Genomic DNA, 23,116 nt, shown 5'->3' with positions numbered 1-23,116 from the left:
CCTGCCCCTCCCTGGCCGCTCATTCTCACTACACCCTTTTTCTCAGCTGGGGCCAGCACCGCCGCCACCAGCGGGGCCTCGAGCGGCGGCGCTGGCCGTGCCGTGTCTGCCAGGCCTCCCGGTATCGCTGCAGGTGCGCCTGGAGCTGCTCCAGGAGCCTGCCAGCAGCAGTGCCCGTGCTGGATGCCGGCTCCACCGAGCTGCTGCTGCTGAAACTGCTCTCCAGCACAATGGGATTCATGATCACCACGAGTCTGGGGAGCAACCTGTTGATTGCCGCAGATCTTCTGCGCTGCAGCATCAGGGAGCTGCTGCTACTTCTGCGTTGCACCGGCAGGGAGTTGCTGCTACTTTTGCGCTGCAGCAGCAGGGAGCTGCTGCTACTGCATCGGCTTATGGCCTTAGGTTTGCCCTCTTCTGTCACCTTGTGCATGTCTGGCCTTGCCAACTCCACTGCAAGGCTCTGGGGACGCTCTCTGGCCCCCAGCAGCTTTGGTGCAACATGCGGATCAGCGTGGACCACCATGCCGCCGCCTCGGCTGCCCCGGCCCCATTGCCACTGGGACAGCTGCGCCTCCAGCTCCTTGCGGTGCTCCTCGAAGAGCGCCAGCGAGTCCTGGCAGCTCCGGATGAACCTCGGGAAGCGCCTCCTGCCGCTCACGGAGCCGCGCGGGGAGCTGCCGTGGGGCGGCCCCGTCTGCGCCGATCTCCGTGCCCTGCCCGCGCCGCTCTGCCCCTCCAGCCGGCCTCTGGCTGCGCTCGGATGCTCTGAGCTCCGACGGATCCTCTGCAAGAGCCACGCGTGGGTGAGACAGGAGCGGCTCCCCAGAACGCTCCACACTGTCCTGCCATGGACACCCCATGGCACACCGCCATGGCTCCCCAAACCCACACGGCCCGGCCCAGCCCGGCCCGGCCCATCCCATCCCAGCCCGGCCCAGCCCAGCCCGGCCCAGCCCAGCCCAGCCCTTCCAGCCCAGCCCAGCCCGGCCCAGCCCGGCCCGGCCCATCCCATCCCAGCCCGGCCCAGCCCAGCCCAGCCCAGCCCACACAGATCAGAGGCCACGTACCCATAGACACTTGTCCCGTAGCATGACAATGACCAGGATGAGCTGCAGCAGCACCATGGTGATTGCCACCAGCTCCCCCGTGGTGAAGACGCTGAGGAGCCCCATGGCACCTTCTTTGGCAATGCAGGTCACCAGCACAGGCTGGTGGAGAGGCTCCCCAGAGACCTGCAGGATCCCAGTGAGGGCAATCCAACCCTGCTGGGGTGACAGAGGCTGAGGCTGCTGTCTGCCAGGACTGTGGTGCCCAGCACTGTCTGCTCCTCTGGGGCCCTTTTATAGCCTGGCAGAGTCCCTGTGTGACATCATGGGGCAGCCAGAGCCCTCTTTGTGACAGTGTGGGGCAGCCAGAGCCCTCTGTGTGACAGTGTGGGGCAGCCAGAGCCCTCTGTGTGACAGTGTGGGGCAGTCAGAAATCCCTGTGTGACAGTGTGGGGCAGTCAGAGTCCCCTGTGTGACAGTGTGGGGCAGCCAGAAATCCCTGTGTGACAGTGTGGGGTGGCCAGAGTCCTCTGTGTGACAGTGTGGGGCAGCCAGAAATCCCTGTGTGACAGTGTGGGGTGGCCAGAGTCCCCTGTGTGACAGTGTGGGGCAGTCAGAAATCCCTGTGTGACAGTGTGGGGCAGTCAGAGCCCTCTTTGTGACAGTGTGGGGTGGCCAGAGTCCTCTGTGTGACAGTGTGGGGCAGCCAGAGTCCCCTGTGTGACAGTGTGGGGCAGCCAGAGCCCTCTGTGTGACAGTGTGGGGCAGCCAGAGCCCTCTGTGTGACAGTGTGGGGCAGTCAGAGTCCCCTGTGTGACAGTGTGGGGCAGTCAGAGTCCCCTGTGTGACAGTGTGGGGCAGTCAGAAATCCCTGTGTGACAGTGTGGGACAGTCAGAAATCCCTGTGTGCCATCCAGAGCACCAGAGTCCCCTGTGTGCCATCCCGAGCAGTCAGAACCCCCTTCTGGATGCCCAGGAGCCCACAGGTGGCCAATGGAGAGCCCTTGCTGCCATGCATTCCACACGGCCCTGTTGAAATCTCCAGGGTTCCTTAAGTCAGTCAGGTGGTAGCAATTTCATTTGACATCATGAATCTGTTTTCAGTTGTTGTTGGATCTGTAATTGCTGGGAGCAGGAGGAGGCCAACTGCTTCATAAAATAGATCTCTTCTGAATAGATGATTTGTCTCAGTTTCATGAGCCTCCATGACACAAGGGCAGTGACCATGCCCCTGTGCTGGGTGAGGTTGAACTTCAAATCCTGTGTTCAGTTTTGGGCCCTGCACAACAATAAAGACATTGAGGTTGCTGGAGTGTATCCAGAGAAGGGCAATGAAGCTGGGGAAGGGTCTTTTTCTTTAACCCCAGCTGGAAATTCAGTAAAGAAAAAGAGTGAGAAAGAAACTCATAAAGTGAGATCATTTTATAAATAGAAACAAATTCCAAAAATATTGGATGAGAGAAAAGAAAACCAAATTAAGTTAATATTAACAATTTCTCTGCACCCAGCAACTGCTGTGCAGTCAGTCAGACACTCATCATGGAATCACAGATTGGTTTGGGTTAGAAGGACCTTAAAGATCAAGTGCCACCATGGGCAGGGTGGTACCCATGGGCAGGGACACCTTCCATTGGACCAGGCTGCTCCAAGCCCCATCCAACCTGGCCTTGGACACTTCCAAACAAAGGGCAGCCACAGCTTCTCCAGGAAACCTGTGCAGAGCCTCACTACCCTCACAGGGAACAATTCCTTCCCAATATCCCATCTATTCCTGCCCTCTGGCAAAGGGAAACAATTCCCCCTTGTCCTGGCACTCCAGGCCCTTGTCCAAAGTCTGTTTCCAGCTCTCTTGAAGTCAGGGGCTCCAAGGTCTCCCTGAACCTTCTCCTCCCCAGGCTGAACACCTCCAGCTCTCTGAGTCTGTCTCCAGAACACAGGCTCCAGCCTTCGAGCATCTCTGTGGCCTCCTCTGGACTCATTCTAGCAGCTCCACATCCTGAAGGACCAAACGCCATCCAGAGGGAGCTGGATAAGCTCAAGAAGGGCTGTGGGAGCCCATGAGGTTTAACAAGACCAAGTGGTGGTGCTGCATGTGGATCAGGACAACCCCCAGTACCAAACCAGGCTGGGGGATGAAGAGATCAAGAACAGCCCTGGCCAAGAACTTGGGGGTGCTGGTGAATGAAAGGCTAGACATGCCCTGGCCCTGTGTCCCTGTGTCCCGGGCTGATCCCACAGTGTGAGCAGCAGGGAAGGGGGGATTCCTCACTTCTGCCCTGCTCTGGTAAGATCTCACCTCAGTGCTGCCTGCAGCTCAGGGGTCCCAGCACAGCAAGGACGTGGAGCTGCTGGAGAGAATCCAGAGGAGACCCCAAGATGATCAGAAGGATGGAGCACCTCTGTGCTGTGAGGAAAGGCTGAGAGAATTGGCATTGTTCAGCCTGGAGAAGAGAAGCTTTGAAGTGACCCAATTGTGGCCTCGCAGTACTTGAAGGGGGCCAAGAAGAAGGATAGAGAGAGACTATTTACAGGGGCCTGGAGAGACTGGACAAGGGAGAACGGCTTCTAACTGAGTAGGTTTAGATTGGATGTTGGGAAGAAATTTTTCCCTGTGAGGCTGGTGAGGCCCTGGCACACACTGCCCCAAGAAGCTGTTGCTGCCCCATCCATCAAGGCCAGGCTGGATGGGGCTTGGAGTAACGTGGTCTAGGGGAAGGTTTCCCTACCCATGGCAGGGGGGTAAAACAGGATGGTCTTTACAGTGCCTTCCAAGCCAAACCACGCTGTTCTTCACCTCTAAGCACTACTGCTGCCAGCTGCTTTTGAGGTACTGTATTTACAGCAACACAAAGAGCCGTAAAAACGCAGCAGCCAGTGGGGTGTGAATCCCTCACTGTAACTGTCCCTCCTGATCCCGCCTTCACAAATGCACTCCGGATACAAAGCCTTTGTGGAAATACTGCGCTGTTTCTGGACCTAGAGTGAACAGGTGTCTCCCCACCGTGCAGCAGCAGGGCTCAGCCCTGCTTGGTCCCACTCAGTGGCTGGCCAGGATGCTGCTGAGGCTCAGCAGGACAGGCTCTGGGTTCAGGTGTGTCCCAAAGGAGAAGCAGTTTCCACCACCGCCAATGACCAACAGCTCCTTCTCATCTGGCAGAAAGACACTGCTGTGATTATGTAGCATTAATGGCCACTCCAGGTGCTCCTGAAAAAGGAAAGGAGATTTTGAACGTACAGGACATCATGCAGTACCACCCCTGAATGTGGGCAAGAGCAGATAGCTAGAGAATACAGGAACAAGCAACCTCTTGTTGTGTACTCCTCTGCAACTACCACCCACCAACTTGCAGTTCAGTGATTTTTTAATGAGAAAAAATGCCTTTGTACATCCTGAATCCTAATGCTTTTCCTCCCAAGAAGGTAGCCAGTCAGTTTTGGATTCAATGTAAATCTTTGGCATTCATGGCCTGTGGGAAGGAGATCGAGAGCTTATCTATGGAACTGGCAGGTTCAAAAGCCTAGAGAGTTTCACCTTAGTCAAAGCAAACAGCCCCTAAGCAAAGGAAGACACCAATCCATTTGCATCCGCTTATTCAGTCTAAACAAAAAAGTTACATTCTTTTAGATACAACTTTACTATCACTGTACCTATCCTCATTGCTGTCCAACAAGGGCAGTCTATTTTATCTAAAGGATATGAGGCACTTACACCTTCTGCTACAGATAATAATTGAAAACTAAGCTACAATTAAGCACGTTTAATGCATTTATACCCTCAGCAAAATGCTGCAACATCAACTGGATGCACACACACTGTTCACTATAAAAAACTGACTCATCACAAATTCCAGTTTCACCAACAACAGGTTCCATATGTGCAGTTACCAAAAGAAAGTTGTTTCTTTACATAAAAGATAAATAAAAACTTGTCAGGCCAAAGAAATGTTCTTATAGAATCACAGAATGGTTTTGGATGGGACTTTAAACAATGCCACCTTGCTGCAACCTGTGCACTGGGCAGGGACAGCTTCCACTAGAGCAGGCTGCTCCAAGCCCAATCTAACCTGGCCTCTGACTCTTCCAGGGATGGGGAAGCCAAAGCTTTTCTGGGCAGCCTTTGTCGGTGCCTCACCACCCCCTGTCCTACCACTACAGGTGAAATGTCTGTCCCCATCCTTCCTGCAAGCCCCCCTTTAAGTACTGGAAGGGGCTCTAAGGTCTCTCCAGAGCCCTCCCTCTCTCTTAGTGCTCAACAACCCCAACTCTCTCAGCACATTCTCACAGGAGATCAGCTCCAGCTCTCTGCTGATCTTTGTGGCCCTTCTATGGATTTCATCCAACAGATTTATGTCTTTCTTTTACTCAGGGCAGTATTATCTGAGGTGAGGGCTACTCAGAGGCATAGACCAAGTTTTGGCCAGGGTATCCCAAAATCCTGTTGTGTGACACCACCCGTGTGAGTGCTCTTCAGTGATTCATACAGGAAAGTCACCAAGCAGTCAAAGTTGGAAGGGTCCTCCAAGCATCATCCACTCCAACCACCCTGCTCAAAGCAGGCTCAACTCAAGCAGGCTTTTCAGTAGCTTGCCCAGTCAGGTTTCAAATATCTCCAATAATGGAAATATGACATCCTCTCTGAGCAACCTGTTCAGGGTCCAATCATCCTTACAGGAAGCTTTTATGTTCCAGTGGAGTTTCCAGCATTTCTGTGCTGGTTTTTTTCTCATGTTTCAGGCAGCAGCTAGAGAACACCAGTTTCCACCCAGAAGTTCTCAATGAAATTATACTACAGACCTTCAAAAGCACTAACTTAGCCTCTGGTTTATCTGTTCCCTTCCTCCACAGACATCCCAAAGTGACAATATCAGTTTTGCTGCCCCGCCTGAAACAGAGCAGCTCCATGTTCCAGTCCTCTGCACATTCCCTCTGTCCCTCTCTTAACCCTGTACGCTCTCTGTGCTGGGTAACAGCACTTTGGAATTAGATCCTACCTCTCCATAAAGTGACCATGTTCCTTCACAGGACACTGCTCACCCTGACAGGAAAATGTCAGTACTCACCACATTAATCACATAGTTGAAGCAGAGCCCGGTCATGAGGTCGATGACAGTGACACCGGGCACAGAGGATGCGTGGAACCACACTCCACCAACGAGCAGAAGCTTTCCTTCATGCACATGTGCAGTATGTGAATACCTGGCAGTTCAAAACGAGGTTGGACTCCATTAGCAGGGGATGTGGGCAGAGACAGGCTGAAGATTCTCTGCTGCATGCTCTGAGCAACCTGTCTAGTTGAAGATGCCCACTGCAGGGAGGTTGCCCTACTTGGCCTTTAAGAGGTCCCTCTCAAACCACACTATTTTATGATGCTCTGAATGCCTTCTGCTTACCGTGGGACAAGAGGAGGGTGTGTCTCTATTGTCTGCCACTGAAAGCCATGTTCAAGCTCCCTCAGAAGGAAAACTGACCCCAAGGGCTGCTCAGCTGCTCCCAGACCTCCTGCAATCAGCACACCTCCTTCCCAGCTGCAGGCACTGTGAGAGTGGCGGCTTTCTGGGACTGGACCGTCAACAGGAATCTGGAAAAACACAAGGCCAAGGCTGAAGTTTGCCAAGCTAAGTGGCTGCTTAATGTCCAGGCTTTTAAATGCCTTTTCCTGTGTGGCTGAGTTTTGTGACACCCAACCTTCCCCATATGTTCCTCTAGGGACTGCTCCATGCTTCCATTTACACTGTCTCTGGCCCTCAGTACATTTAATATAATCAGCCTTTAGAGGCTTTATTTTCATGCATTTATTAGAGGTAACTTTATCTGCATTCTTGCAGGCTGCTTTCTGCTCAAGATATACACCTGGGAACTCCAAATTTGCTTAGAAACACATGGACTAATGCAGTGACCAGCAAAGCCAGTGTTCAGTTACTCAAACCACAGAGCGGGTTAAAAGGCTCAACTGCAGGACTAAAATCCAGAGAAAAAAACCTTTAGTGCAAGCACTAAAGGAAAAAATGCAGTCAAGCATTAAAGGAATATCACAGCAAATAAGTGATGTAGAAAAATTTGGAGGCCACTTGGTCCATACCTTTTCCCTACAACAAATGAAACGATATGTTATCATCTGGATGGATGGATGTTTATGTAACAGTTTCCAAAAGTCTGCAGTGACAAGAATTTCCCACCTCTTTAGGCAGACTCAGCTAGCTTCACCATCAATAGCTTTCCTTAGTGTCCATCTGATCCTCTGTACTACTCAAAGTTAAAATGGAGAACAATTTTTTTCTTCTCTGCAGCAGTATTTTAGATATTAGATATTATTTCTGTCTTGAATCTTCCTCAGATTCAATAGCTAGAAGACTTCAAAACCTCCCCCTGTGAGGTATGTGGCCTGGTCATTTTTGCTGCATACCTCTATAAAACTGTTTTACACCCTGTCCACCTCCTTTTCAGCTGTCAGTTTTGGGTATTTTACAGGAGTTCGGCTGAGATTAAGAACATGTAGAAAATAAAAGTAGCAATTCATGTGTCTAGCAGGTAACATTCCTGGTTACATAAATGAAGACACAGCGTAGGCCTCCCACAACAGTGGGAATTTGCTTACTCATGCTTAGCTTGTGACCTCTTGCAATTATGCATCTCCCACCCTACAAGTGTGCTACCTACAAGGTTGGGCTCAAAGAGTTATAGTAAACAGAGTTACACAGGCTGGTGGCCAGTACATAAACGAGGGAGTAAGTCCTCTTCCACTCAATTTCCTTTTATGACACATTCAGCAGTCTAGTTGACTGAGGCAAATCGGCAGATGGGGAGGTGGTTTTGATTGTAGCAAAGCTTTTAACACTGTCTCTGAGAGTATCCTTCCACAAAAATGTCCAGCTCACAGCTAGATAATGATGGGAGAGGTGAAAGAAGACAGACAGTATGTTCTCAGCAGCATCCAGCAAAAGGGCAAGAGGAAATGGGCACAAATTGACATAGAAAAAAATACACTTACACATAAAACCCCCTCATATTGTTCCATCAGGGTGGTCAAGCACTGGAGTAGGTTGCCCAAAGAGATTGTGGGGTCTCCATCTATGGAGATAATCCTACCAGGACAATATACTGAGCAACCTGCTCTAGATAGACCAGTTTTAAGCAAGAGTGCTGGACTGGACGACCTCTGGATGTCCCTTCCCAGCCCCACAGTTCTGCAGGGACTGCATTTCACTGAAAAGCTGGGTGCTCAGCAGTCAGCTCTAACTCCAGCGCCCACAGAGTGCATTCTTACCGCAGTGCAGGAGAGCTCTGGAGCGTGCAGGAAATGCCAATCCCCGAGCACAGGCTGCAGGGCGGAGCGGCCACCGTACACAAACAGGTACTGCTCACCTGGGGAAACACAGCCAGGAGGCAACACAACTCACAGCCTGCTGTGCCACAGCAGCAAAAACTGCTGTTTGCAGAGAGGGGAAGCTGCCAAAAGGGTGCAGTAACACTTTGGGCAGGTGCCAAGGACGTGCATTTACTGCACTGTGCCCTGTCCTTTCATTGATTCAGAATGGACTGTGCAGGTAACACCAGTGTTGGTCACTTTCTGCAGCTACAAAGCAATATCAAGGCAAAAGTAAATGAAACAGTACAGTCTCACAAAGACAAAACCCAGTGTAAAATTAATAAAATTTTTTAGCATTTGCTTTTTGGATATAAAATTCTGACTGGAAGGCTTAATGCCACAGTGTTAATTAAGCATTGTTCCACAAATGGAAAGTGTGCTCCAGCCTAGACTAACAACTGCTTAACAATTCCCTCCTGCTCCCCTTGGAGAGTTCCCTGGCAGCTGCAGGAATGGGACACCTTAGGAAAGGACAGCTTTCAGCTCCCAAATGCCACTGCTTAAGTTTTTGCTCCTTACAATCTGGATCTTTTAATAGACCAACCTTTAGCTTGCTATTGCAGGACCTGATTCTAGAGCTGTTCACAACTACTGAGTGTTTGTCAATTGCTACTAGAAAAGTAACATTTCTTCTGAAGGACTTTGGGATAAAGAGCTTGGGATCCTGTTCCCCAAAAAATATCCTTCAGAGAGAGCAAAACTTATTTCTGCCATGATCAAGCAAGAGTAACTTCAGCCATAGATGATCTCAAAGAATTGGTCTTCCAGAATGGATTACAGTAGGTTTCAATCCTACTTGCCACTGGGGATTATGCAGATAACAAAATAAAAAGTTACCATATTTGAAGTGTCAAGAAGAGATCTCAAAGCCTCCTAATTTCTTACTACTGTCAGGCTTGAGGAATGATCAATATGAACTTCATGAAATTCAACAAGGTCAAGTGCAAGATCCTGCATCCCTGTAGCCATCTCCACTCCTTCCAGGCTTTTTACCTTTGAATGTAATTTCAGTTGTGCTGTGTCTCCAACGCAAAGCTGCTGCTTCAGCATCAGGCTGCAGACTTGCAAGCTCCACTGCAACGTCACCTGGGCCTGAAGCACCACAGGTTCTGGGGAACTTCAGCCACAACATTCCCAAGCCTGTGCTCGATGGGGATGTCCGTCCTCCTACCACCAGAGCCAGAGTGTCCGAGAGACGAGACACAGTATGGTACAACCTCTCACCTGTGCAGATACAAAACATCATGCTTCACACAAGTGGTTTTTCTATGAAATTTATAATAATTTAAGTTGGAAAGGACCCTTAAAGATCATCAAGTCCAACCATTCCTCCAGCATTCTCAAAGGCAAAACTAAATCATGTCCCCAAGAGCCACTTTTACACGGCTTTTAAATCCTTCCAGGGATGTGGACTTCACCACTACCCTGGGTAGCCTGTGCCAGGCATGGACAACCCTTTTCTTAGAGACATTTTTCTCAGCATGCAACCTAAACCTCCCCAGCACAGCTTGAAGCCATTTCCTCCTGTCCTGTCCCTTGTCTCCTGGGAGAAGAGGCTGACCTCCACCTGGTTACACCCTCCTTTCAGGTAGTGGTGAAGAGTGAGAAGCTTCCCCTGAGCCTCCTTCTCTTCAGGCTGAGCTGCCCGCCCTGCCCAGTTCCCTTGGGCACTACTACAGTGAGCTTACAGCAGTGGTGCAGGAGGAAGAGCAGCAGCTGCCATCCACCTGGACTCACACAAAGCATTTGGCACTGTCCTGCCCAGCACCCAGTGTCTCAACTGCAGACATGGGTTTGACAGATGGAGCACTCAGTGGGAGATGATTCTCACCCTCTAAGCTGCTTTTCTGAGACTCCACCTGGAGTTCTGCATCCAGGTTTGGTGCCCCCAGCACAATTAAGACATGGAGCTGTTGGAAAAATTCAGTCCACTAGCTTGATCAAAGGGTTGAAGCCCCTGTGTTCTAAAGCCAGCTGAGAGAGTGTGGGCTGTTCAGCCCAGAGAAGTGAAGGCTCCAGGCAGACCTTAGCACGCCTTCCAGTGCTTAAACGGACTCCAAGAGAGCTGGAGAGGGACTTTGGAAAAGGGCCTGCAGTGACAGGACAAGTGGGAACAGCTTCTGACTGCCAGAGCACAGGGTTAGATGGGGTATTGGGAACAAATTCTTCTTTGTGAAAGTGCGGAGGCTCTGGCACAGGTTGCCCAGAGAAGTGGCTGCCATTTGTCTAGAAGTGTTCCACACCATGCTGGATGGGGCTCTGGCTAACCTGGCCTACTGGAATGTGTCCCTTCCCCTGGCAGAGGGTTGGAGCTAGATGATCTCTGAAGTCCCTTCCACCCCAACCCTTCTGTGATTCTATGACTCCAGCCCCTCAGTGTCTCTCTTTCTGTTAGAGACTCAAACAGAACTTGGCACTCCCAAGGGTCTCTGCAGTGCCCAGCAGAGAGAGACAATCACTGCTCTGGGGCTGTGCCCACACCAGGCTGGTACCAGCCAGGTGCCATTTGCTTTCTTGCCCACCTGGGCCCATGTTCAACCACTGTCAAACAGAACCCCCAGGTCCTTTTCCAGCTTTCCAGTCACCCTGCCCTCAGCCTGGGGCACTGCATGGGGCTGTGGTGACCAAAGGGCAGGATGGGACATTCAGCAAGCAGACCTGTCAGGTGTCTGTGACTGCCAGCATCACTGTGCCATGACAGCACTCTTTTTCACTAGACTTTCTCTGGCTTTTAGCACAAAGCCATGGGTATGGGAACTCACCCCATCTTTGATCAGGAGCATTCTGTGTCACACAGACAGCCTCCCAGCGGCCTGCATGCCTGCTCAGCAGGTGGACATTCCTCACACGGCAGTGCTGCCCACGCTCCTCCCCAAAGCCTCCCGTGGTGACAATCACGTTGGGCTTTACAAGAACAGAGCGGTGACCGTAACGCCTCAGGCCAGGAGCCCCTGAGAGCCCTGCACACACCGCTGCAGGGACACTGCCTGCCACCCCGACAGGACCGGCGCGACGGGGAACTGCAGACAAAGACAAACAAAGAGCTTGGGCACAAACACAACCAACGACTACATCGTAACCAAGAGATTAAGCACGTCACCTTTTCAAAATGAACACTCCTCTTCTCAAGAAAAATAATTGAGAAGCAAGTTGACAGTGCACACAGATAATCTGACATGCTCTAGAAAACAGGATGTAATAATGGTTAAAACTACCACTGTACTAACTGTAACTTCTACTCTGCTCACTCAGCTCCTGCAGTTCTGAGACTGCTTTCATGGGATGGACACAGGACTGGCCAGGCAAGTGCAGTGTCCTAAACTGCTGCAGCAAGACACAAACCACTAGAGTACCTTCAAAAGGAGGAGGTGTCTGATTTAGGACAGCAATGTCCTAAACTGCTGCAGCAAGACATGAACCACTAGAGTACCTTCAAAAGGAGGAGGTGTCTGATTTAGGACAGCAATGTCCTAAACTGCTGCAGCAGGACATGAACCACTAGAGTACCTTCAAAAGGAGGAGGTGTCTGATTTAGGACAGCAGTGCCCTAAACTGCTGCAGCAGGACATGAACCACTACAGTACCTTCAAAAGGAGGAGGCGTCTGATTAAGGCAATATTTGGCCACATGAACAGCAAAGAACAGCAGAAAAAGGACAAACACCTGGAAGCTGATTTCAAAGTTTACTGTCAGATTTTGATCCCACCTCCACAGAAGCACTGAAATAACATTCTGCAGCATGACAAGTAATCCATTAACTCCAGTGGTCCTACTATAGGACAGTATTTCCAGTTACCTAAGTATCTTCTGTTCTAAATATTATATCCCTTAGCATGAAGCAAACTCTCAGCACAGGACTCTGGCTCACCTACACATTGTTTTCTTTAATCAGTTTGGAATCTGTGTCCTCTTTGTTTTAATCAAGGTCTTTATTTTTGTGTTGTAAGAGATGATGAAGAGGAGGAGCAGCTCACAGTCCAGTTTTTGTATGCCATAGTCAGAAAAATTGCCTGTACTGATCGTTGCTTTGCACAAGACCCTACTTAATAATTTGATGAAGTAATAAATTTCATCTCCTTGGGCTTAAATATCTTTTTACATACTCATTTTTTAAAGATGAATGAGTTTTTCATGTCACAACATATACTTACCATGATCTCTTTGGAAGATGTAGTACTTGCACTCTCTTGAATTGGGACCCAAGTCTATCTGAGAGGATAACTGGGGGCATTTATTGATATTACAGACATATCTTTTGCATTCCCAGTAAAATATATCTAAGCATGGACAATGTACTGGATTTTTAAGGCTTTTGCTATCAGTTTTGAATACAACAGAGATAGCAGCAGGAATACTCTAATCCTGTCTCTAATTAATCAAATGTCTTCACTGTAGTAAAGTCCGTTAAGAAAATGTCAGATTTTTTTTCTTAATTTAAGGATAGATACTATGTGTTTAGGAGCCTCCAGGATTTAACTTAAGGACCAGTGACAATCACACAGTAAATCTCTTCGGCTTCAATTTCCCAACATCTCCAAATCTAATTGAGGCACAACACATGGATTCAGTGGCCTTGCTGGCCTCAGGAATGTCATCCTGCCCTATCCTTTTTCAGCTGCTTTTCTCGCTCCCTAGAACACAGATTTCAACTCTCTCTTGAAGCTACAACTACCTGTGGTGCTATACTGTGAACACTAGTGATATAAAACAGGCTAAAAATAACCTTCTGCTTTCTATCCTGAAAAAGGAAGCAATCAGTCAAAACCAGGAATTTCTTGGACTGCTACGGCCACCAAATCCTTTTTATCTTGGAAAGACAATCTTGATCTGGGCTTTTCCCCAGCTGTACCACTTTTCTCCCATCTAAAAAAGGTGACATGCAGATTTAAAAAGCATTTCAGAAACAGAAATATGGTAGGTACAACTGCATCCACATGGGATAAGGAAGCAAAGCACAGCTTCATGTCAGGCTCCTGAGTGGTCTGGGCAGGGCAGTAAAGAAAACAGAACAACCTTCTGGGAGCTGGAAGGAGAGAATGGCACGTGGAGGCAGCCAGGAATAAATTCAAAAGGGATCTCGGAAACAGGACTAGGAGCAGGGCAGGCTGGCATGGATTGCAGCCATGCACTGGAGGGGCTCATGTGTGAACAAATGACAAGCTGATCAGACTGAGAGGGTCAATGAACTGAAAGAACAGCAGTGACCAGAACCAGCAGCACTGGGCCACAGCCCTGGCCTTGGTTTGGACAGCAGAACTATGGTGGAGGAGTGGAGAAAGCTACCAGACAGCAGCATCCCATCAGCCCCTTCCAGGCTTTCAGTGCCTCCTAAAACCTCTCAGAGACACCTACATGAGATAAAAGAGTAATGTGAAAAGTGCTTGGTGTGTACCTGTCCCACTGGGTGACAACGGAGTCCAGGAAGGTTCCATCCCCTTCGATGCAGCCAACATAAAGTAATGAGAACACTTCAGATGCCATTCCTGTAGCAAGCCCAAAGTAACAAACAAACAAACCAATAAAGGAAGAACCAAACAAAAAACAATCCCCTTCAAAATCTTAGGGCAAATAGTAGTAAGGACCTCAGAATAGCCAAGGTGACCAAAACAAATACCAACAGCCTAGCACTGTTCTCATCAATGGTCAAAATCAGAGGGGTAAAGCTGAATTGGAGAAAGAACTGGTGGGTAAATACCTCTCTCACTCCAACTTTCAAAAATTTACTTCCAACAGTTAACAAAGCCCAGAGATCTTCTAAACAAGAAGCTGTATTGAATTATCCTTGATGGATTTTTCATGCATGAACTTACCCAGCTGCTCTTTGAACTCACATAAACTTTAACATGCCCAACATACATCCCATAGCTTAACTATGTGTTGCATGGGAAAGTTCTTTTTGGAATCAGCTTCCCCTTATGCTCTGAGTTCTGATAATAAAAAAGAGTGAGGTCTTTATACCAGAGCAATTGAAGTGATTCCAAGGAAATCACAAATGTTAAAAGGTGCAACAGGCTCTGTGCCGGACAATAATACATCATTTTCAGTCTGGCCTTAGAAACATTCTGAGGCAGAAGCACAAGCAAAAGGCAGGCACAGGAAGCCAGCAGCAATGAGAGTTCACTGTGGCGTTTATGGACATTAGGGAATTGAGTGTGTTCATTCCCCTGGGGTGGGATACATTCAGCCAACTAGCAAGTTGTGACTAGCAAGCATAAACATGAATTTAAAAGGCACAAGAACTCTTTGTATCAGCTTCACTGCCCCAACCCATATTAGGAGTAAAAAGCATCTTTTGAAAAGTACATTAATCCAGAAATTAATGTAAATATTGAAAATGGAACACTATTAGTCCCTAAGAAAATTGTTCTAAAAATCGTCTCCCTCCACACTGGGTGTCTATTTTACATTTTTTACCTAATTTGACCAAGCTTGTTTACAGTAATTCCTTGGATCTTAATCTTTCTCTCAAAGGCTAACTGTAGAGCTCTCTGTTGTCACATCGTTTACTCCTGTGCATGTTTCCAGCTCGGATTAATGCACATTAACCTCCTTTGTAAGGAAAACAATACCAAGGCTTTACCTTCCCACTGTATGAGCAATGACCTTGACCTATAGTTCCAGTAGACATTTCTGAACCACTTAGCAAATCTGCCACCACTTTCAGTCACCACTTTTGCATTAATATGGCAGAGCAGATCCTAGCATGTTGGCAAAATAAATTCAAGCACATTCAATTGTTTTCACACTACAGTTATTCAATTTCTAGAATTATAAATAGAAAACCATAAAATCAAAAGGGAAACTTCTAGTAAGTATTCCACAGGATATTTAGCTCAAGTAACTCACTATCTTGCACTTATCTTCACTTCTATACTTCAAATACTCAGAAACTTTGTTAGCAGTTAATATAAAAATGGCAAAGAACAGTCATAGTTGAATTTCAATCATTAATGTATGGCTGTACAAAGTCAGACCAAAAAAATCTGAAATTAGTAACCTGTATCCAACAATGACAAACAATAAAGTCGTCTATGGAAATGGAAGGGAGCAGGAAAAGTGCATCTGCTTTCCCCAGGAATGCTTTCAACCAACTGTAGTCAGGACCATCACATTAGGTGCATATTTATGTATTCATTAATCCTTAACGGATTTCTCTTTCATTAAAGTAATTGTCCCTTGAATCCATGCCAACTTTTAGCATGTATAACTTTTTTTATACTACCAGGTGGTTTGCTATGACAAGCCTGTGTCCTTGAGAGACTGCTCAAGGAAGGGAGGAAGGAACATGCAGCTTCTCTAAGAACAAGGAAAGCCTTCTTCCCATGCTGCTTCACCAGGAGCTCCCCATGGCTTAACTAAGCTGTTCCAAGGTCCTTTCTGCCTCCAGGAACACCTGTGCCCAGCAGCTCTGTACAGAATTGCAACCATAAGAAATTGCAAATACCTTCTGATATCAAAGCCAGGTCCCTGATCTTCAGAATAATGGAGGGTTACCTCATACTCATCAAAAGGCTCCAGAGTCTGCACTCTTTGCTGCTCATCTTCTGGAATACAACAGGTGAAAAACTCATTCATATCCATGACACTGCACTCAGTCCAGCCCTAAAAGACAAATCCCTCGAAGTTATCACCCCTGGAAGGACAGAAACTCACTTCCCACAGGAAAACAAAGACTCTAAATTAAACACCTGCATGAGCCACTAAGACTGTTTAGCTAAAGCAAAAGCTTCCTAAAAACTGGCGAAAATAGATCTCTCATCTGTAAAGTTCTAAAAAACTTAACTTATTACATCAAAAGTCTCAGAGGAACCCATTAATCCCATAGGAGGCAGAAGGCTGTGAGCCAGTTGGAAGCACCTCCTGACGACAATTCATGTTAGCAGAGAAGGCAGCAGCTCAGCCTCAGGACTGTCTGCTTCAGCCCGTAACTGAGCAAGCACTCGGTGTTCCCCCCATCCTCAGGTAAATCCTGCCTGGTGCCTGCCCTGGAGCTGCAGTGCTCACCTGGGCCAGGAAGCACCTGTGCTGGGCCGGGCAGTCAGGGTACAGCCCCAGTGAGCCCACCATGGAGCTGCAGTGCTCACCTTGGCCGGGCAGTCAGGGTACAGCCCCAGTGAGCCCTGGATGGAGCTGCAGTGCTCACCTGGGCCAGGAAGCACCTGTGCTGGGCCGGGCAGTCGGGATACAGCCCCAGTGAGCCCACCATGGAGCTGCAGTGCTCACCTTGGCTGGGCAGTCAGGGTACAGCCCCAGTGAGCCCTGGATGGAGCTGCAGTGGCCAGGAGGCACCTGTGCTGGGCCAGGCAGTTGGGGTACAGCTCCAGCGAGCCACCATGGAGCTGCAGTGCTCACCTGGGCCAGGAGGCACCCGTGCTGGGCCGGGCAGTCAGGGTACAGTGCCAGCTAGCCCTGGATGGAGCTGCAGTGCTCACCTTGGCCAGGCAGTCAGGATACAGCCCCAGTGAGCCCACCATGGAGCTGCAGTGCTCACCTGGGCCAGGAAGCACCCATGCTGGACAGGGCAGTCGGGGTACAGCCCCAGTGAGCCCTGGATGGAGCTGCAGTGCTCACCTGGGCCAGGAGGCACCCGTGCTGGGCCGGGCAGTCAGGGTACAGCCCCAGTGAGCCCACCATGGAGCTGCAGTGCTCACCTGGGCCGGGCAGTCAGGGTACAGCCCCAGTGAGCCCTGGATGGAGCTGCAGTGCTCACCTGGGCCAGGAAGCGCCGGTGCTGGGCCGGGCAGTCGGGGTACAGCTCCAGCGAGCGCAGCGCCGTGCTCAGCTGCCTGAAGTGCTGCTGCATGATGTGCCCAAAGGGGTCCTGAGGCTGCACCTGCTCGTACAGCAGGAAGCAAGCCCGAGGGAAACGCTCTGCTGCCCACTGAATCAGGGCATCGGACCTGTTGGGAGAGTGTGGTAAGAAATTAAACTGAGGGCCCTACGACAGATGCAATGCATCCTTCTGCAACACCACAAAGCTGCTATTGAGGCATCCTGACAAGTGGCAACACACTAACGAGAGTGCTGGGCTGAACATCTCCTCCCCACCTGCACAGACAACTCAGGGGATGAGAAGAACAAAAACCTCAAAATTCTTCATTTGAGATTTTTCTTCTTTCTTTCCTTCCTTTTAGGATATCATGTGGACATCAATCACATCATCATAATTACGATGTAGGGAGCTATTTGGGACACCACAGAATTCCCAAGGTTTCAGTTCCAAGAAACCAGGTCTCCGAGCCCAAGGTGATGCACTCAGAAAGAAGCTTGCTGTTTGCCCTTTAGCCCTGGGCAAGAGAGGAGAACCAAGCTGACCTGGCCGTCTCCATGTAGGTGAGAACCACCTCTGCGATGAAGAGGGTGGGGATTTCATTGTTCAGTCCTGCTTCCTCCAGGGTCCTCTCCAGCTCAGGGAGCTCTGATAAATCCACTCCCAGTAATTTATAATCATCTCCAGAAATGGTAATGGCTCCTGGGAAATAAAAATGATGCAACCTCACTATGGTGCTGCTGCAATACTGAGACCAAAAGAGACAAACATGAAAATCAAACCACAGGCAATCACTCACAAGGCTATGTCCAAAAACTATATTTCTCTGTAACATGTACAAGAAAATCCCCATCAATACATGACCCATGAAGGGATAGTGCCATGTGATCCATTAATGCAGGTCTAAAACTCCTGTATTCCTAATGCAAATTTCACCTACAGACTTCTCACTGAATTATTACACTTACTATAACAACAAAACTTTATTATATTTACTTTAAGAGAATTTTTTTGAACCACTGTAATTCAAAATCAAACCTAAAGGGCTCTCATTTATACACCTTTCACTTTAAGAAAGCATCATTGCTTTGATAGAATTTCAATGGCTCCCCTCACAATTAGAACACCATTGTCAGGTTTCCTAGGCTTGGTTGGTTTGTTTGCTAAACAGATTTCATTTCTGTATAATGGCACAGCGTCCTGAAACTGCACACGCTAGCTCTCAGCAAGCACCAGGACCTGACTCACAGATCACCCTCCTCAGAAATAAGTTCCAGTTTATGACCTGCAAGCATTACCATACCTCTGTAACCCATCAGAATAGGATAAGTTATGGCCTGGTTTTGACCTTTTCAGTCAAAACCATATCATTAACAAAGCAAACTGTAAAGTACCTTTAGAAATCACCTACTCTGTCCCTGCAGCCCAACAACTGTACCTGTTCTGAGGACACTTAACCTACACTGTTGTCAAATGCAGACACTTCTGGAGGTAAAATGGTCTTTTTCAGAAATCCATCACAGTGTTCTAATTTCTTCTAACTTGTCCATCCATCCTTTGCTGACCTCTGGACAAAGACAATAGGGTATTTCCAGCTATCTGAGACCTTCCTTTAAGCACCTGAAGGCACTTGGTACGCACAGAGTTCCCTGCCACAGGACTCCACAAATATTAAAAATGTGCATGGGTTCAGGAAGGAAAGGAACAAGCCCATGGAAGAGCTACTCACTGAGACCTGTGAGTCAGGAACTCACACTCTGTAGTCTTCCATCTGTGTTTAAATTAATCAATGCCATCTAAATGCAGAGGCTAACATACGTCCCTACTGCATTTCATTCCATGTCTGCCAGACCATTCGTGTACTTTCCCAAACTCCTACACTCACACATCTTATTGCAAATCCCCATGTTTCCTGCAGGTTTATGACATTTCATATTCTACAGCACATCATCTAGAGCATTACTGGAAATGCTGGAGGAAAACAGATGCAGGAGAAACCTCTAACGACCCACACGCTTTGCATTCCTCCTTTTGCCCCTCAGCACTCAGCTGGAACAAAATTCTGCAGTAGTTTCACAAGGCTCATTTTCTCCTGCCTTGGAGGGCAAAAGAAAAGTCAGGAGACATAACAACTAATGTTTTATTACAGTCAAGACACTTGAGAGTCAAACCTTCTCTCTTACCCATCAAGCCCATAAATCATTGTATAATTTAGGGTGGAAGGGAGAGTTAAAAGTCATCCCGTCCAAATACTTCCTCATGGCAATTATCTGTGTCATGTAGCTCAAAGCTTTGTCCAGTCAGGCTCTATCTCTGTAGTGGTTTTGGTCTCCAAGGCTGGAGATTCCACTACCTTTCCAGGCAATCTGTTCCCATTTTTAAGTACTCATGTGGCACAATCTGCCCCCAACATTTTCTTTATACATCACTGGAATTTCCTCTTTTTTGCCACTTTCAACAGTCCCTTGACTACTTGCTTTATGTCCTCAAGAAAAGTGTGTCTCTGTCCTTTCTAGCCTCTCCCAACAGGCAAGCTGACGAGTGCTGTAAGACTCACCTCCCTCCCAAACTCCTCCCCAGACGGCTGAAACAAAACCAGCTCTCAGCCTCCCCTCCTACATCACCTGCTCCATCACTTCATCATCCTCATAACCACCCACTGGACACGCTACAGTTTGCCACTGGTTTGGGACCAGTATGCTCCAAGCTGGACACAGCCTTTCAGAAATTGCAACAGCAAAACCTGACCTTGGTTTGATTGGTTTGATATAATCAGCTCCTGACAAATCCATCCTGGCTTCTTGTTATCTCCCAATGCTTACAAATTATTTGTTTCAATGTTTGTCATAAAATGAATATCCTTTTCATCTACAATTTCATAATTCCCCTGCTATAATCTCCTGCTTTTTGAAGGCTGAAGCTGTGTTTATTCTTTCTAAACACTTTGTACAAAAAAATCTTCCATGAATGCCATACCTAATCCTTCCCCTCCAGCGTCTCCCACCAGTGCTGACAACTCCTTCACTCCTTTGATCAGAGCAGCTTTTTGGCATGCCACATCTGGGAAATCTACCTCATACACCACAGTGTGCTGCAGAAGACCCATATCCTTCAAACGGAAGTACAAGGAATCAAAGCCAGCACCTAAAGACAGGATCTGCAGAGAAAGCAGCAGAAAAAAGTTATACTCAACTCTAGCAGCATCTTGAGCATCTAGGCGTGAAAAATATTAAATATCATCTGTAGAGTGACAAAATCAGTCAACCTCCCTCAAGAGGCAGAGGAATTCTGTGTGGATATTGCCCCCTCTCCCACGGACAGCCAGAGTGCTGCCAGCCAGATTCTGTGCCCTGCTGGGAAAGGATCCCAACAGATGCACTGATGAGTCACTGCCCACATGCCAGAAAGGCTTTATACACATTTACTGTGAGATGCCAGAGGTCCCAGAGAAAATGCACCTGTGTCCTGGGCAGGCTCTGTGTCTTCAGCAGGAAGTCCTGAACACAGTGATCCACAGCACGGGCACGGATGTAATAACCCCTGCAGGAGCAAATTCAGTTACAATCACTCTCCAGGACCTGATTTCTCCAGCACTGGCAACTTCAATTTTAAAAAAATAAAGATTTTTTTTTTTCTCTAAGCTTCTACCCAATAATTCCCTGTTTACATACCTGCACTGGGAGATGATTTTGTCATCTCTAGAGCTTGCTAATAAATACAGATCTCCTGCAATCAGTGTGCATATTAGCCATCAGGACAACAGATAATGCAGAGAAAATGTGCAGATACCCCAGGTGGACCTGTTCTGTTTTGCATCAGTAAATATCTGCTGAATCCTGACAGTCATGATGCTCCCTGGCAATGCAGATAGCTGATACCTGAGTTCCTGCCGCAAACCACATGCCACAACAAAATGAATGCGTGTGCTCATGTAGTGAGAAGGGAACAAAAAAGGGAGGAAAAGCAGTCAGGAGAGGAATCCTGTTCTCTGGCTTTTGAATAAATGCACCTAAGTCAGAGTAACTCCTGGAAAGCATTTACCATTTCCCTGCCTGGCATGGACTGATGCCTCTTGGCATTCTCTTTTAGTTAGTTTCATCCCAGATCCACCTGGCTATATTCCAGCTTCTTTCACCCCTTTAAGAAGCATGTTATCGCCTTCACACCTCACAGGGACCTCACAGTCTAAGATGTCCCCAAAATTGCTGATAAATGCAATACAGAACTCTTCCTGTGAATTCAGCTTGGCATGCCAATGTTGTGTGACAAGTCAGTGCAGGTTTCCTGATGAGCCACACACATCTTCATAGGCATGCAAGCTTCTGTTTGATTTTCCCCTGAATGAAACTCCTTTAGCAATTCACAGACTTTTGGATTGCATTAAACTATTCTCCTCAAATTACGTAAATTCCACAATGTCACCCTCTGCAAAGACACATTAAGACATTCTTGTATGTTACAAAGCTCTGGAGAAGTTCTCCTGGTCAGACACCACTGACTCAAAAGATCTTGCTTCCCAGTGCCACCAGATACCTTACAGAAATTGTAACATTCTGGGGAGTTAATGAGAAAGCTATTGATGTTATAACACTATTGGTACATCTTCAAATATTACAAAGTTTTCAGCAGCACTGAACACTGGAGTTAGGAACCAGTCTGGCGGCATATCATTCTCAGGACAAACCATTCAGTTTTGGTCCAGAAGCCATTAACGTTATATTAACAGTCTAACAAGGTTACACTGCTGCGAGACAGGGCACTGCACGTTGCCACTCTGCCACTCTGCACTTTGCCTGAACTGTGTTTGAGAGGCTGTGCCTTGCCCAGCTGACAGCTCCAAGCACGAGGGTTGCGGTGGAAGGGATCTGAAGCTGCTCTCGTTCCACCCCTGCCATGGCAGGGACACCTGCCACTGTCCCAGGCGGCTCCAGGTGCCCAACCTGGCCACGGGCACCGTCAGCAGCCACAGCCGCTCTGGGCACCGGAGAGCCAGGGCCCCGCCACCCTCTCAGGGAAGATCTCCCTACCGATGTGTAGCCCAGACCGACTCTCGTTCAGCTCAAAGCCGCTCCCCCCATTCCGCGCTGTCGCTCCGGCTCTCCGCAGTCCGAGGCGCCGAGATCCCTCCCGCGCCCCGCGGGCACCGGAGCAGCCGCAGGTGCTGCCGAGCCCTCGCTCCTCACCGGTGGATCAGGGGCGCCCGCCGCCGCCGCCGCTCCGCCAGGAGCCGCAGGAACCGGTCCTGGATGTAGCCCCGCGCCGCCGCCGAGCACTTGCTGACGGCGCTGCTGCCGCCGGTGCCCTGCACCTGCCGGGACAGTGACACGGCGCTGCTGCCGCTCTCGGCCGGCACCGCGACCCCAGAAACGCGCGGCACGGCGGGGCCGGGCAGCCCGGGAGGACCCCGAGGGGAGCGGACAGCAGCGCCCACCGCCGTCGGATCCCCCTCCGACCCAGCCTCCGCTTCCCCTCGCCCTCCGAAGCAGCCGGGCCGAGGCTCCCCGGGCTGTTCCCCGCAGCAGCCGGCCCCCGGGGGTGGCTCAGGGCCCGGGGGTGGCTCGGAGCGGGGGTCACTCGGGCCCGGGGTCACTCACGGCGCGGGGGTGGCACTCGGAGCGGGGGTCACTCACCGCCCGGGGGTCACTCACAGCGCCGGGACGCCCGCGGCCCATCCTGCGCACGCCGCACAGACACCGACCGGAAGCGCCGGCGCAGCGCCGGAAGCAGAGAGCGCAGAGCGCGCCCCCTGCGGGCCCGGCCTGGCAGTGCCGGTGCCGCCCGCGGAGCGCGCCCCCTGCGGGCCCGGCGGGGGACTGCGGTGCCGCCCGCGGGGCGGGACCCATCGGGTCCGTCCGTCCCGGTGACACGGGCAGGGACAGCCGGCACCGGACACATCCACCGGCCCCGATCGCTGACGGCAACCACAGGAAC

General features: G+C 49.4%; 1 protein-coding gene across 5 annotated transcripts; it reads right to left on the bottom strand.

The window, feature by feature from the left end:
• Positions 1-3,724: 3,724 nt before the first annotated feature.
• Positions 3,725-22,888, bottom strand: LCMT2 (leucine carboxyl methyltransferase 2). Of its 5 annotated transcripts, none has more exons than XM_058043331.1 (14): positions 22,816-22,888; positions 22,369-22,493; positions 20,644-20,725; positions 20,162-20,342; positions 17,731-17,887; positions 17,126-17,315; positions 15,910-16,017; positions 13,808-13,898; positions 11,178-11,435; positions 9,409-9,639; positions 8,314-8,411; positions 6,440-6,627; positions 6,110-6,245; positions 3,725-4,254 (listed from the first exon to the last, which is right to left on the bottom strand). In XM_058043331.1, the coding sequence occupies exons 1-14, from the start codon at positions 22,855-22,857 to the stop codon at positions 4,087-4,089; spliced, it is 2,055 nt and encodes a 684-aa protein (XP_057899314.1). In that variant the 5' UTR covers positions 22,858-22,888; the 3' UTR covers positions 3,725-4,086. The 5 variants fall into 5 exon arrangements, with proteins under 5 accessions (XP_057899314.1, XP_057899330.1, XP_057899323.1 ...); XM_058043347.1 differs by having other exon boundaries at positions 13,808-13,850; XM_058043340.1 differs by having other exon boundaries at positions 22,834-22,865.
• Between the last annotated feature and the right edge of the window lie 228 nt (positions 22,889-23,116).

This window comes from Melospiza georgiana, chromosome 2 (assembly GCF_028018845.1).
Source record: "Melospiza georgiana isolate bMelGeo1 chromosome 2, bMelGeo1.pri, whole genome shotgun sequence".
NCBI lineage: Eukaryota > Metazoa > Chordata > Aves > Passeriformes > Passerellidae > Melospiza > Melospiza georgiana.
This window is presented reverse-complemented; position numbering and strand designations above follow the sequence as displayed.

Coding starts and splice junctions, on each gene's coding strand:
- LCMT2 (XM_058043331.1), bottom strand. CDS start 22,857: ATGGGCCGCGGGCGTCCCGGCGCTGTGAGTGACCCCCGGGCG. Junction 17,888..20,161: donor CGCTGGAGGGGAAGGATTAG/GTATGGCATTCA, acceptor TTTATTTCCCAG/GAGCCATTACCATTTCTGGA. Junction 9,640..11,177: donor TGCTCCTGATCAAAGATGGG/GTGAGTTCCCAT, acceptor GTATCTGCACAG/GTGAGAGGTTGTACCATACT.